The sequence below is a fragment of the Drosophila subpulchrella genome, chromosome 2L (assembly GCF_014743375.2).
Source record: "Drosophila subpulchrella strain 33 F10 #4 breed RU33 chromosome 2L, RU_Dsub_v1.1 Primary Assembly, whole genome shotgun sequence".
Lineage (NCBI taxonomy): Eukaryota > Metazoa > Arthropoda > Insecta > Diptera > Drosophilidae > Drosophila > Drosophila subpulchrella.
Genome location: NC_050610.1, coordinates 473,004 through 488,190, shown reverse-complemented (window position 1 = coordinate 488,190; position 15,187 = coordinate 473,004). Strand labels below are relative to the sequence as shown.

The window sequence follows — 15,187 nt, the reverse complement described above, 5'->3', positions numbered from 1 at the left end:
AAATTCTGGCAATAATGAATATGTCTAATTAATATACTTGTTAGAGAGTTCTATTAGTTATTTCTATATACGTTCTTTCGCCCAACGATTGCCGGTGCACTTTAAAAGCGTATCCAGTAAATATAAAACTGCAGAGAGGATTTCGCGTAGGCACAAGCAACGTTTAAAACTGTGCGTGTGCCCAGCACCTAAGACTTAAAAACTGTAAATATCAGCATGACGGGTCATTTATTGCGAATCGTTTTACGTTTCAGCCCTTCCTAATATTATATATATATAATATAATAATAATATTATATATATATATGTATTAAAAAAATCAATTTCAACAATCAAAATATCGTGTCTCTTTTCTAATTGAAATGCTCCTTCTATTATACTTAAATTTAAAACCAGGCTATTGATCAACCATCCATTTTTTAATTCATATTTTGTGATATTGGCATAACGCATCCCAACGGAAAGACATCCAATTTTATAGAACTAAAATTTACGTTTTACAGTCTGGTAAGAAGCTACCACCGTAGACATACTTTAGAGGCTTCTCTGATTATATTAATATACTTTACTTTGAGGTCGTACCGTTTCCAGTAACTTGTATCCCTTTTTATGCCAAATTTTATTTGCATTAGGTAGTGGAAATCCTTATAAGTCTGGGAACACATTAAACTGATCCCCCTATTAACTTCCATTTACCTCGCTCTTTCAGAATCGGAGAGCCACATAATGCACGCGGATGCCCTGGCCGCTGGTTACCCGGCTGCCTCGCAGCCTCACAGTCCGATCGGCCACGCCCTCAGCCCCAATGGCGTAGGACTGGGATTGAGCAACAGTAGCAACCAAAGCAGCGAGAACTTTGCGCTCTGCAACGGAAACGGAAATGGCAATGCCGGCAGCGTAGGAGCCGGAAGTGCCAGCAGTGGCAGCAACAACAACAACAACAACAACAACAGCATGTTCTCGCCCAACAACAACCTAAGCGGAAGCGGAAGCGGCAACAGTAGCAGTCAGCAGCAGTTGCAGCAGCAACACCAGCAGCAGCAACAACAGCAATCGCCGACGGTTTGCGCCATTTGTGGGGATCGGGCGACGGGGAAACACTACGGCGCCTCGAGCTGCGATGGCTGCAAAGGGTTCTTCAGAAGGAGTGTGAGGAAGAACCACCAGTATACCTGCAGGTACGTTGAAATTTGTACCCAGGTTAGACATATTAAATACCTTTAAAACAAGCTCAGTATTTACTTAAGTATTAAAAAGTGGTATTTACTTATTTTTATTTAGCCGAATACTTAAAAGTTTAATTTTCTACACATTCAAGTGCATTGTTCTTGAATTAAGAACATTCGTTCTTTAAACCCGTTCAAGTACATATTGGGTTCAACGTTCTCAATATCGTAACATAATAGTAAGAAGAGACTAGAATATTCAAAGTTTTATGTGTGATCCATCCGTAAATAGTGCACGCCCTTATTGAACTCTAACTTTGCTTTCCAGATTTTCGCGCAACTGTGTGGTGGATAAGGACAAGCGGAACCAGTGCCGCTACTGCCGGTTGAGGAAGTGCTTCAAGGCGGGCATGAAGAAGGAGGCGGTCCAAAACGAGCGCGACCGGATCAGCTGCCGGCGGACCTCCAACGACGACCCGGATCCGGGAAATGGGTTGTCGGTGATCTCATTGGTCAAGGCCGAGAATGAATCGCGCCAGTCAAAGGCAGGCGCTGCTATGGAGCCAAACATAAACGAGGATCTCTCCACGAAGCAGTTTGCCAGCATCAACGACGTTTGCGAGTCGATGAAGCAGCAGCTGCTGACCCTGGTGGAATGGGCGAAACAGATCCCGGCCTTCAACGAGCTGCAGCTGGACGACCAAGTAGCCCTGCTGCGAGCCCACGCCGGTGAGCACCTGCTCCTGGGTCTGTCGCGTCGCTCAATGCACCTCAAGGATGTCCTGTTGCTGAGCAACAACTGTGTGATTACCAGGCACTGTCCAGGTAATGTTCATAGATCAGGTATTGGGTCTTAACTATTTTGTAAGTTTTTCTTTATTTTCCCTTACAGATCCCCTTGTGTCACCCAATCTGGACATCTCACGAATTGGCGCCCGCATCATTGACGAACTGGTGACGGTTATGAAGGATGTGGGCATCGACGAAACTGAATTCGCTTGTATCAAGGCCCTAGTCTTCTTCGACCCCAGTGAGTTTTTCCCGGAATTACCATGGATGGAGTGTTTTAATATATATACCTTCTATAGATGCCAAAGGCTTAAATGAACCACATCGCATTAAATCGCTACGGCATCAGATACTCAATAATCTCGAGGACTACATATCGGATAGGCAATACGAGTCACGCGGTCGGTTTGGCGAGATCCTGCTTATCCTGCCGGTTCTGCAGTCTATCACCTGGCAGATGATCGAACAGATTCAGTTTGCCAAGATCTTTGGTGTGGCCCACATCGATTCATTACTTCAGGAAATGTTGCTGGGAGGTGCGAATATATCCAAATTTCAGTGTACTCGGAATAATAACTGACTAAATATTTATTTGTGCTTTCACAGGAGAATTGGCCGACAACCCTCTGCCCCTGTCGCCGCCCAATCAGTCGAATGACTATCAGAGCCCCACCCACTCAGGCAACATGGAGGGTGGCAGTCAGGTCAACACCTCCCTGGACTCGCTGGCCACAACAAGTGGCCCAGGAACACATTCTCTAGACCTGGAAGTGCAGCACATCCAGGCACTGATCGAGGCAAACAGCGGGGAAGATTCCTTCCGAGCCTACGCGGCCAGCACGGCAGCTGCATCTGCTGCAGCCATCTCGTCCACATCTTCTGCGCCCGCATCCGTTGCCCCGGCCGCGATCTCGCCCCCGCTCAACAGCCCCAAGTCACAACAGCAACATCAGCAACATGCGACGCACCAGCAGCAGCAGGAGAGCTCCTACATGGACATGCCCGTCAAGCACTATAATGGCAGTCGGAATGGATCACTGCCCTCACAGCACAGTCCCCAGCGCATGCATCCCTACCAAAGAGCGATCACCTCGCCGGTCGAAGTGTCCAGCGGTGGTGGCTTGGGTCTGCGCAATCCCGCCGACATAACGCTCAACGAATACAATCGAAGCGAGGGCAGTAGTGCTGAGGAACTTCTGCGGCGCACTCCGCTGAAGATCCGAGCATCGGAGCTGTTATCCGCATCCGCTGGCTATGGATTGGGTAGGTAGTATTGGAAAACAAACAAAAGTTTCAATTTTTTCTAATATTTAAAATTGGAATCATTATTATTATTGGATCGGCTAATTATTAGCCAAATTTAATATTAGAATTGAAGACTGTAATTATTAATTATTACTTTATGAAAAAACTAAGCATATTTTATTAATATTAAAAGTTGCGCATTTGTTATACATAAGAGAACCTAATCAAACGTAGTAAAATATATTTGTTGTATCTATTTCAGAACCCTGTAGAATGACGCTAAAACAGGAGCCAGAGACTGGTTACTGAAAGGATGGATTAATCGGTGCAATATACAGTTTGCAATAGGACACCCTATAAGCACACGCCCCACATAAATACAGGCCCACTCTTGCTGTACTCCCCCCACCAAGTGCTACACAGAGATAAAATTGAAAATGAGGAACTTACTTAATTGTTATGCCTTGAATCATTTTGATACTTTTTATTAGTCCCTAAGTAGGTATCTTGGAAATTGTTGCTTAATTTTTAAATGTTTAACGCAGTTGAAATCTATTTTTGGAGTCATGTTTTGCTCAAGAAGTTTATTATAAATAACTATATATATATATACACCATCTAGCATGTACTGAGTTTGTTGGTTATTTGGTTATCTTTTACTTGTGCGTGGATCACAAAGCATTCATATAGGCCATGCAATATATTGTTTTAGGTTAGGGTGTTGTCTAGATTATGCGCTGAAAGTGTAATATATATTTAATGCTAAACAAAGAACTATTTTTATATGAGTATGTAAAATATACAAACTACTTCTAAGATGGCTGAATGAATAAACACAAAATCAAAATACGAATTGGAGAATTTAAACCATTTCCCACTGGTGTTTTAATTTTGTATGGTAATTATAGCAGATATAATCAGACGATTGGACAATTTGTGTCTCACAAACTTTACTACACATGATCGAGCAATGTAAAAATAAAACTTCTATCTATACTTTAGATTATACAGTATTAAAAGAAAAAAGAAGGCTATAGCTGAGTGCCTCGACAATCAATTAACCAACTTAAATTATTAACTAATGTTCCGACTAGATTTTTGGCAGGTCGGTGAATACTGAGAAATTAAAAAAAACAAGCAAACTGAACATTTTTTTTTAAATGTTGGCGGCACATTTTTTGCGATTTTGAGATACTCGGCTGTAGCTAACATAGGCTTTATGTCCACTAATTGAATCCACATGACAAATTGTAACTCCACCTAGCGAGACACTTGCGCTGCGCAGGAACTACAATCTGTATACAAACCAAATTTTTGCCTTTGACTGTAGTTTCAGAGATCACAGCGTTGACACGGACAGACATGGCTAGAATGACACGGATCCTGATCAGCAACATATATACTTAATGGGGTCGGAAACGTTTCCGACTAGCTGTTACATACTTTCCCCAATTACAAAATACCCGTTTACTCTAAGAGTTATTACATTTCTAACTCTTGAGAAGGTGTACAATTAAAGTGCGAATAGCTTTTTTAAGCATCTAATGAGGTTCGACCCTTTAATTACTTTCTAAACTTAACAAAAGACAATCCCAATAGCAGAGTGCAAAGAATACTTAACATTTATTTATCAATATTGCTAATGCCTGTTTTCTCGACCTGGGCGAGGAGTTCCTGGAGCTTGTTGTCGAAAAGTTCGCATCGGATGGGCATCTCCAGCGAGTAGAATGGGTTTTTGAGGACGTAGTCTGAGTACAGCTCGTAAACCTTTCGCAGCAGCAGATCGATTCCATTGAGACCCGTTTCCGAGATGACAATGAACTTGATCCCGGTCAGCGTTTGGAAGCAGTGCAGCGTGAAGGTGTCGGCCTCCAGGAGCTCTATACCGGAACTCTTGGGCTCCGGACTCAGTTGGCTGGCGATGGCGAACAGTGGATAGAACATGCTGGCGAGAAAGATCTTCTCGTTGGTGGTCATCTTGGGCCTGCTGAATTTCAAGTTGATAGGATAGTTCTCCGGTGCCTCCAGCGTTGTCCTCACATCGCGTTCATCATCCAGGGCCACTCCGTTAACGGGCATTCCGTTTACCGCCACCAGGACATGACCCACTGTACGAAGGTGTTATATTGTTAATTGATCATAATACCCAATTCCGAGACACTCCCACCATTTATTCCATCCTTCCTGTTGAACGACACCGATACCTTCTTGGAATCGTAGTCTAGCACCAGGTCCAGTGGGTATGTGAATGTCTTCTCGTGCTCGATGCGTGGGACATTGTTGTCCAGGTTGAATATCAGGCCACCTGACTTACTAACTATATAGACACCATAAATAATCATGGCTAACTTTGTGTGTTTTGGGAATGTTTATCTTTTTGCCAGCCAGCTGTTCGCCCCTGAACCAGTTCCTTTTATGATTCTAGTTCGGGTTCCCCTGTAAAACTGCTCTTAATACCCTTATCCCACAGAGCCCACAGAAAACGTTGAATGCATGTTTTTGTGTATCTCCTGGACGCAAGCTGCTCAACATTCCTCTGGGGCTACAGGAAGTCGATCAGTAGCCTGGCAAGGGCTGCCAGGATAACCAGCCGGAGGTGGCTCGTTAGGCGAGCAGAAGGAAAAAAGGTTTCACCGAAGAACCATCACCTTACTATCGTAAAATGGAAAATAAATTCATGATTGGTTTCAAATTAAACTAGATAAAACTAACAAACAGCCTAATTTGAAGAATTCGCGCTTAAAGCCTAGTACTCACATCGACGAAAGCCGCGAGCTAACCATAGGAGTGAGCGAGAGGCAAACAGGCGGCTAAAGCTTTTCGTCGGGTCAGTTTTTAAGCGCGGTACTCAGATGAGCTAAGGAAATACCAGAAAAAATACCAGATTTTGCGAGTGAATTTCGATGAACGCCGTTAGCCGCGGCCCAAAGAATAAGAAATTTGATCTTTGGCGGTGTTCGTGCAAAGGCGATATGGAAACTAAAAATTAAAAATGGAAGGAAAACCCCAAAATCGGATGCAGGAGGTCAGTGCAGATGAAAAAGGACGCCTAATCCAAGGTGTTGCCCTTTATTGTGGGATTTCACCGACAGGAAGCAATACCACAACAGGGGCAAATCCGCAGAATAGTTAAAGTGCTGGAGGAGATCCACTAGAGAATCCCAGTGCGAAGGAATATGCCGAGTGGGATTCCGCTCTCTAAATGGACATCCTCCGGGGCGAGTCCTCGTAAATAAAGTAAGACCTGGCCAAAAGAATTTGGTTACGTTGTACTAATATAAGTATCTTTTTAGCAGAACCACCAGTATTACGATATCCGACGACCTCTTCATTAGGACTCCGGACACCACCACCACCAGCTACTTGGTCAGCTTAAGCGGAGCTGGAGGACCCGTTGGCTTCTATGGGGAGGAGGAAAATAGGGCGCACGCTAAGGAACAGTTTGCAGCATCAGCGGATCAACCCCGTTCCCAATCTGTCTCCCACTTCCTCAAGGTCCAATATGCCTATTGCGTCTCGGAGCTAGACTGCGGTGGCGCGGGAAGGATGGCGAAGCATCCGTGGGACGAGAAGGATGCTGTAAACTACTAATTTACGTAAATAAAAACATTCGTTGAACATTCCATTAATTTTTATTTTAATTTCTTTGTGTACCAGCAGACTCCACCTTTTTAAATTTCTCCAATTGATTTGTTTTCCTTTTGGCAACAAGCCCAGTCGCTTGACAGTAAGACCATGCTATATGCATGGCGGGCGAACTTTGAAAACTTCGGTCACACTACAAAGAATAAGATTTTTCGACTAGTGAAACTCTTAGCCGATCTGAGTACTAGGCTTAACTAGCAAACTGTCATGTTCATTATCCGCCAACATTTTTTTATTTGGAATTTTTAATATAATAATAATAAAAACTGTAACAAAGACACATTTTCCTTTGACACGTTTACGTCAAGAAAATGATACATTTGTGTTAATAACACGTGATGTTAAAAAAAAAACTATTGTACTTGACAGTTACGTCAACAATGATGTTCACACTATTAACTAACATTTTTCATATTTAAACGTGTGTTTCAGTTACGAAGCCTGTTGAAAACTAAGTTATTTTATTAAGTGTAGATTTATTTTGATTTACCATTTTACATTCTATTATTCAAAAGAAGGAAAAAATGTTTTGCGATAAGGGAACCAGAACAACTATCGTGTTCTGAGCAGATGGAACTGGTTCGAGCTCGGGACCCAGAATCGCGGCTAACAAGCCGAGGTGAACTGGTTCTCAGCCGAACAGCTGGTCGGTATTAGGATTAAAAATAAACATAATTGATTTTCTGCCCGAAAGTATACGTAAACGCTTAGTCGCTCCCACCTGGTAGTGCACCCGATTGACCGACTTCCAATACTCACGGACAGTGATGGGTTCCGACGACCAGAGTGCCGGGGACCGGATCCAGAAGGGATTTCAGATCAACTATATGATTCTGCGGGACGCCGACAGTGGGAAGATTATATGGCAGGAGAACAAGGACTTCTCAGCACCGGATCTGGAGCACGAGGCTCGGGTGCCGGTAAAGATATTGGACATGCGAGCGGTTTCCCGGGAGATTAACTTCAGCACCATTGAGCCCATGGAGAACTTCCGACTCGACCAGAAGGTGCTCTTCAAGGGCCGCATTATGGAGGAATGGTTCTTCGAGATGGGGTTTGTGGGCGCCAACACCACCAACACCTGGCAGTCGACAATCGAGGCAGCGCCCGAGTCCCAGATGATGCCCGCCAAGGTCTTGAATGGCAATGTGACGATCCAAACCAGTTTCTACGACAACGAGACACTCATCACCAAATCGGTTGTGCGCCTGTACTACATTTAGGCGACTGTGAGTCATCTGCCCGCAACCAGGTGTTCTCCCATCCATTCACGCCTTCTGGATCTTCTTCCCACATACTTCGCTTTAGAGAACTTCTGCATTTCTATGCAATTGTTTGCGCGTTTATTACCTAGTTGTAGTCTAATGCATTTTATTCTAATTTTACATTTACCACATTAATTTATTAATAAAAAATTAACAATTTGAGTGCGCATAAATCAAGGAATGTGTTAGCACGAGCGCAACAAGGCATGCTTATGTACAAATCTTTTGTAGACTGTCAAAGGCGGACTAAAAATAGCTATAAAACATTGTGTCATTTGAGAAAATATATTTGTATCTATAGATCTTTGTACCACTTGTAATCACTCCATAAGGTCTACTAAAACCCTATAAAGTATGAAGTATGATAATATCTTACATATAAATTGGAGAATTGGAGAATTGGAGAAAAGATCGAGGATCGAGGAGAGCGAGGATCGAAAAAGTACATACATCTGTCAAAGTTGTACTAGATATAGCCTAGCTGTACGAAATTTGTCAGCAAATATAAGCAGACCTTGAAAGAAAACTAGAAATACCTTTTTTGCCTTGTACAGTAAGTTAAATCGATTAGAATAAGCAATCCAAATACGTGTTTACATATTTTATTTTAGAAGCGCTTAACATACTGCACCTTCTTCGGATATATGGGTCAATCATATAACAGGTTGTGTCTGGCTCTCTTTTACTTTCATACCCATGAGCATAATCCCATCCAGCTCGCAGGCTTGCCTTTCGGCTATATATCGCTAAAGTTGGTTTTTAGATTCGATGAATATTCAACGATTGGAATCGCGAAAAGTGACGGTCAAGTTAAGAGGAAGATTTGGACAGAGTGCTGACTTGACCCCATTTACTTTAAAAAATATCTTGTGCCCGGTCAAGAGTCACTCGAATATGCCGAGAAAGTTTTCTTGGTGGGCAAAGATCTCAGACAGCCAACAGTTCGATTCCATCTGGCAAAACCAGTAGATTGAAATATAGCAAAACGTAAAATGGTTCGGTTAAGTGGATGTGTACTGCTCCTTGCAATCGTCCTTTTGGCCATTTTTGTGGCCGATGGCCTCGCGGAGAAGAGCACTAATAGACAGAAGCAGCAGAATCCCAGACCGGGAAACCAAGGCTTAGGTAACCGCAGAAACAAGCGTCCTAATCCCCAACAAGGCCAGAAACAGAAACTCGACAAGAAACAGGTGCAGAACGCCCAGGAACCCAAGGTTTTTACAGCAACGGTTCCCGTTTTGGGAAGGCTCCGAGGACGAACACTCACCACCGATTGGACAGGAAAGAAGATAATGCAGTTCTTGGACATACCCTATGGAAAAGCGGAGAGATTTAAGGTTATTAACTAATATCATTACCAGGCTGTATAATAATAATTTATTATTCTCTCATCTTTGATACACAAATGTTGGGTCTTCTCGATTACTTGTTTTACATCTGTCCTCGATAGTACATGTAAAATAACATAACATACAAGAATATAAAAAGAATAAATATACTTATAAAAAAATGATTTCTCATTCTCCCCGACGGGGAATTGAACCCCGGTCTCCCGCGTGACAGGCGGGGATACTAACCACTATACTATCGAGGACGGCGAGCAACGCTGGTCGAATAACGTATACCAAACTGGCGCAGAGTAACTAAATGAACTAAAATCAAAATCTAAAAATAGAAAAGTAAGAATAAGAACGTAGTTAGTTATAGGCCAACAAGTTGTCTGCCCGATCTGCCTGAAGCTATGAATAATTTTAAATTTATTTAAACTCTTGTTCCCCACAGCCAGCTGAACCAGCACCGTCTTGGAGGGGCGTTCTTCCCGCCCATCGACCACACGCCGGCTGTCCATCCATTCAGGATCTGGCCGCATTTGCTAAGCTTGAAGAAAATGGCTTCGACGTGGAGGACTGTCTGCGGCTCACAGTAAACACCAAGGCGGTAAGTAAATATGCATATTTGTAACTTTTAACAGGGGCCTTGAAAAGTCGCTTTAAAACGAGTCTAACGAGTCTATTTCCACACCAGATGGAGGGCAAGTCCTCGCCGGTAATGGTGTACATCCACGGGGACTTCTTCTACGACGGCGACTCTGTGGAGGCAGCTCCCGGATATTTGTTGGAGCAGGATGTCGTCCTGGTGTCCGTGCGCTATCGCCTTGGTCCTTTTGGCTTCCTGTCCACTCTGACCGAGGAGATGCCTGGCAATGCCGCGGTCTCCGACATTATCCTGGCGCTCGAGTGGGTGCAGCAGCACATCGTATCCTTCGGAGGCGATCCACAGCGAGTGACGCTCTTCGGCCAAGTGGGCGGAGCAGCGCTGGTCAACGTGCTCACCCTGAGTCCGGCAGTTCCGGCAGGCCTCTTCCACCGCGTCATCTATCAGTCGGGCACCGCTCTGTCGCCCGCCTTTATCACAGACGCGCCCCTGGGCTCCGCCAAGGCCATCGGGCGGATCGCGGGTTGTAAACAGCCCGCCAAGGTGGATCAGCTGAACAAGTGCCTGAGCCACCTGAATGCCACCATGCTCCTGGCCGCCTTTAGCGTCCACGGCGAGGACCAGCCCTCGTTGTCAGGTGGAGCGTACGGCGGAGTGCAGCTCGTGATTGGAGGGCCATCCGGAATTCTGCCGGAGCACCCCGGTCGCCTGCTGGCCGCCGAGAAGTTCCAGGCTTATCCCACAATGGGAGGTAGCGTCAAGCACGGCGGCACCTTCATGCTTAGAGGTAGGTTAGGCGAACGAAAGACGATATTTTCATGAATCATAAGCAGGTGGATATGCCTTTCCTTGACTTATTACGAGACAAAAAATGGGCTTAAATAGTCCATAGACGACCAAGCAGTATTTTGTAAGTCCAAAAGTATATATCGCAAAAGAGTCAATCCGACTTATATACTACCTGGAAAAGAAAGTAGACTTTTTAAGAACGGAAAGACTGGTTTCGACTCGGCTGTTGCTGATCAAAAGTATATATATATATATATATATATGCAACTGCATATGCAAGGGCCTTATATTTGGATTGCTAACATTTTACTGAATGAATCGGAATGGTTAATATTCCCGTACTTACAGTGCGATAAGCCCCATAGAGTACGTATTTTTATGGACATTTTTAGTCAAAGGTTTTTTTTTATTTCATTGCAGACATTTTTGCGGATATTTTCAACGAGACGATTTTGGATGACAAACTGACCGCACGGCAGTATATCGATACCATTATCGAACAGGCCAATGGCGCGGATCCCACTGGATCGTGGAGGGAGTTCTCCGACGAGGAGATATTTACTGATGCTGATGTTAAGAACGGCAGCTTTAGGCGCCTGACCCCTGGTCTGATTGATGTATGTGTTGTTCATTATTGGTTACTTGTCTTTTATTTCAATCAATAACAGATCGAAAAGTTTTTATTTTAGCTTTGTGAGAAAGTTAAGTTTTGAAATTATATAATTTTCTCGAAGTTTCTTGAAAATAGGTTATATTTTATTATTTGTTAATCGAGTAATTTTTTCATCTAGCTTTGCAGTACGATTTCTCTAAAGAATCCTGTGTTGCTGGTCCTGCAGGCTAACGCAAAGAAGCTGCCCAACAGTACATACCTGTACAGCTTTGACTACGAGGGTGAGCAGAATCGCTATGCCACAGGTGACAACGAGGCAAGCTTCGTGCCCTTTGACATGGGTGTTTCGCTTACGGACGACAACCTGTACCTGTTTCCGTGGCCGCGATTCCTTTCGCTCAACTCGAATCGTGATCTCAAGGTGGCCCGGCGCATGGTGGCCCTGTGGACGTCCTTTGCAACAACGGGGGTTCCCCAAGCACCAGGTCTGCCCGCCTGGCCGACGATGAGTGACGAAACTGGACCCTACATGAGGATCGGCCGCACCGTCAGTTTCGGCGACAATTACCTGGACGAGTACCGTATTGCCGTGGAGGAGGTGAAACAAGGATATAGCCTGGTCAACGAGGACTACTACGATCTGGAATCGGCTCTGTTGGCGGCCAGCAAGCAGGGTCAGTGGACCGCCTCCAACGAGGGGGATGAAGAGGACGACGTCGAAGGCGAGAGGGCTGCCAATGAGGCTCGTGGCCAAAACTTGGTTTTCATTGCTAGAAAGTCCACGCGCACCCAGAAGCAGTAAAACCACACCCCTTCCAGACTCAAATTTTCGCTTTTATTTATTTTGACGAAGAATTGTCCTAATATATTTTTTAATTGAACATACACGGTTTTTTTTCAAGCGTTTTTATAGTTAAACAAGGACGACTATCAGATACCCGTTACTCAGCTAAAGGGACCAAAGGGAAATGGAGATATGCAAGACGCAAAGCGAGATCGAAGTGCGCCACCTATCGGCGGTAGACGATTTTAAGCGTTATGGGCGTTAGAGTGGGCGTGGCAAATTTTTTTTGAGTCAATCGATAGGTATTGACGAGACCAATACAGTTCAGTTAAAATTTTGTATCTAGCATGAAAATTGTGGGCGCCATAGGCTTGGGAGGTTTGTGGGCGTTAGAGTGGGCGTGGCATATTTGCGTAACAAACTTGCACTGCGCACAAGGCTACGGAATCTAAATCTGAGATCCCAATTCTCTATCATTGATAGTTTCCGAGATATCCACGTTCATATTTACGATTTTTTTAAGTTTGTGGGCGGTTTGTGGGCGTAAAAGTGGGCGTGGCAAACTTTTTCTTAATCAATCGATAGGTATTGATGAGAACAGTACATTTCAGTTAAAATTTTTATTCTAGCATCAAAACTGTAGGAGCCACAGTTTTGGGCGGTTTGTGGGCGTGGCACGCTGCTGAAACAAACTTGCGCTGCGTAAGAAGCTCAAGAATCTGCACGCCAAATCTTAATAGCCTAGCTCTCATAGTTTCCGAGATCTCAGCGTTCATCCGGACAGACAGACGGACATGGCTAGATCGACTCGGCTAGTGATCCTGATCAAGAATATATATACATTATGGGGTCGGAAACGCTTCCTTTTGCCTGTTACATACTTTCCGACGAATCTAGTATACCCTTTTGCTCTACGAGTAACGGGTATAAAAATTGGCAGTCAACCTTATATAAAGGTGCATGTGATACATATACACTCATAGAAAAAACCGCTCTCAGCGTACTCGATTTCAGTATTTTCGATCTCAAAAGTGAATCCAGATCTCGGTTTGCGAATGGCTTTTGAGAATGTGTGCTTTCTAAATGGAGATGAAGTATTTTCCGTTTCAGCATAAATTCGATCTCGATTTCGAGATGAATCGTTCTGGGTTTCAACATCGAATCGATTTCAATTTTGAGATGAATCGTTTTCGGATTCAAGCATAAATCGTTCTCGCTCCCAGATCACGTCTTATATAAAAATTCAACTTTTTTAAAAGTTATATATTTATATATTTTTATTTCATTTCATTATCAAGTTGATATACATGGAGGAGGGTGTTACAAATTCGGATAACTTATAAATGTAGTTCATCCCTAATGTACTCAAGGCACTCGTAGGAAACTCTGGCACCTTAAACAATATATATTATTACATACACCATATGTACATACATATATCTTTTACATTTATGTCGTACTGAAGTTCCGAAAAATAATCACTACATATTACATTTATTTACATTTGTGGTTATGTGTGTGTCATTGTGCGTGCAGTTTGAAGTCTGTGTTAATTATTCGACATATAAGTTTATTATTCAATATGTACATACGTAAAAAAATATGTTTGTGTATAAGAACAGTAAATACATCGCATTTCCGATTTCGTTTTCTTAAGAAAAAAGTGCACGAATAAAAAACATTGAATTGAATAACACAAATTCTGATTTTACTATGTACGTTATCAAGTTAAACTCGCGGAGCAGGTCCTTCAATTTTTCGTCACTTTCTATTTCACTCATCATCAATTTAACCGCACGCTGCACAAAAAAGAAGAAGTGAATTTGCAGCGACACGGAGTCTCAGCTGACTTCAATAACTTCCCGATATTTCCAAAGAGAAGTTTGGGCTCACTCTCATTTTTTCTACGTTTTCCCTCACTGACTGCTTTCGTCTCAAGTGAGGAGACACAGTTCTCAATCTGAGGAGAACCGATCTAGGATTTTTTCGTTCTCAATTGTATACATTGATTAGATATATATAATACTTGGTTGTAAAATTTTAATATTTTGGGGTACAAATTGTACAAATTACAAATATAAATGTTGCTACAATAGTTTATATATTATATTTATTTATATTTTTAGATATGGCTATCGAAAAAATGGTCAATTAATACTAAATAGGTACTTTTTTTTTACTTCTAACTGTGAAAAAGCGATCTAGCGGGGCGAATCTGCTTTGATTTAAAAAAACTGGCCCCATAAATCATTTTTTGGACTGTTCAGGAGCCAGGTTCACAAAAGTGTGGCTACGAGAAGAGTTCAAATTAGAATTAATTTAAAAGCATAATACAATTTAAATTAAGTGTGACAACTCATTTGTTCCTCGAATTAATTATTTTGTTAGCCTGAGATCAGAATTGGCAGAAATTGATGAGCAAAAAATAATCGACTTGCTTTAATTGACTTAAGGCCAATAAGTAACAGAGATGCTCATTCGACAAATTTTTTTTAAAGCAATCTTAAAAATCTAAAATAATATATAAAATAATAATTAAATAAATATACATATGTTAAAGGTGTATATAAATTCTTATTCAAAGCTATAATATTCCTCGTGCGATTAGTGAGAAGTTGTTGATCTTTTTTGTTACCGAAGCGTCACGAATGCTTTCTCCGGCAGCTAGCGATGATGATGATTGATATTATACCTTGTACTGTGAATACCAGTAGCGAGGAGAATTTTTGACATCCATTAAGGTAATTTAAAATTTAATTTAATTCCCGCATATGTTTAGAAAATAATTTTGTCTGGCGCTACCCGCACTTTCATCGTCGTGAGAAAGACAAACCAAGTTAATTGACGATGTATAATATTTGCAGGTAAGTATTCGCATCAATCTGAGCGACTAATGATTGAACTATCCGAAAAATCAGAAGTCAGGGCCAGTTTTCGCTTTTACTTACAGATGATC

At 42.6% G+C, this 15,187-nt stretch overlaps 4 protein-coding genes and 1 non-coding gene across 8 annotated transcripts in view; 3 read left to right on the top strand and 2 right to left on the bottom strand.

Annotated features, from left to right (window-relative positions):
• LOC119548791 (transcription factor HNF-4 homolog) overlaps positions 1-4,070 on the top strand; it is a 37,263-nt gene extending 33,193 nt beyond the window's left edge. For all 4 annotated transcript variants that reach the window (XM_037856366.1, XM_037856364.1, XM_037856363.1 and 1 more), the window contains 6 exons: positions 710-1,178; positions 1,495-1,991; positions 2,059-2,196; positions 2,255-2,491; positions 2,562-3,218; positions 3,463-4,070. In XM_037856366.1, the coding sequence (XP_037712294.1) occupies positions 710-1,178; positions 1,495-1,991; positions 2,059-2,196; positions 2,255-2,491; positions 2,562-3,218; positions 3,463-3,509 (2,045 nt within the window). In that variant the 3' untranslated portion in view covers positions 3,510-4,070. The remainder of the gene's footprint in view (positions 1-709; positions 1,179-1,494; positions 1,992-2,058; positions 2,197-2,254; positions 2,492-2,561; positions 3,219-3,462) is intronic.
• Positions 4,071-4,796: 726 nt separating this feature from the next.
• LOC119548793 (trafficking protein particle complex subunit 4) lies at positions 4,797-5,591 on the bottom strand. Its single transcript, XM_037856369.1, has 2 exons — positions 5,368-5,591; positions 4,797-5,308 (listed from the first exon to the last, which is right to left on the bottom strand). The coding sequence occupies exons 1-2, from the start codon at positions 5,540-5,542 to the stop codon at positions 4,824-4,826; spliced, it is 660 nt and encodes a 219-aa protein (XP_037712297.1). The 5' UTR covers positions 5,543-5,591; the 3' UTR covers positions 4,797-4,823.
• A 1,864-nt stretch (positions 5,592-7,455) lies between these two features.
• Positions 7,456-8,413, top strand: LOC119548126 (probable cGMP 3',5'-cyclic phosphodiesterase subunit delta). The gene has a single exon (XM_037855223.1). It carries the CDS (start codon positions 7,613-7,615, stop codon positions 8,066-8,068), a length of 456 nt encoding a protein of 151 aa, XP_037711151.1. The 5' UTR covers positions 7,456-7,612; the 3' UTR covers positions 8,069-8,413.
• Positions 8,414-8,527: 114 nt separating this feature from the next.
• On the top strand, positions 8,528-12,332 carry LOC119548125 (glutactin). Its single transcript, XM_037855222.1, has 6 exons — positions 8,528-8,663; positions 8,722-9,447; positions 9,893-10,048; positions 10,136-10,832; positions 11,255-11,451; positions 11,626-12,332. The coding sequence occupies exons 2-6, from the start codon at positions 9,103-9,105 to the stop codon at positions 12,247-12,249; spliced, it is 2,019 nt and encodes a 672-aa protein (XP_037711150.1). The 5' UTR covers positions 8,528-8,663; positions 8,722-9,102; the 3' UTR covers positions 12,250-12,332.
• On the bottom strand, positions 9,633-9,704 carry Trnad-guc. The gene has a single exon. It is a non-coding gene; the product is annotated as a tRNA-Asp (tRNA).
• Positions 12,333-15,187: the final 2,855 nt, after the last annotated feature.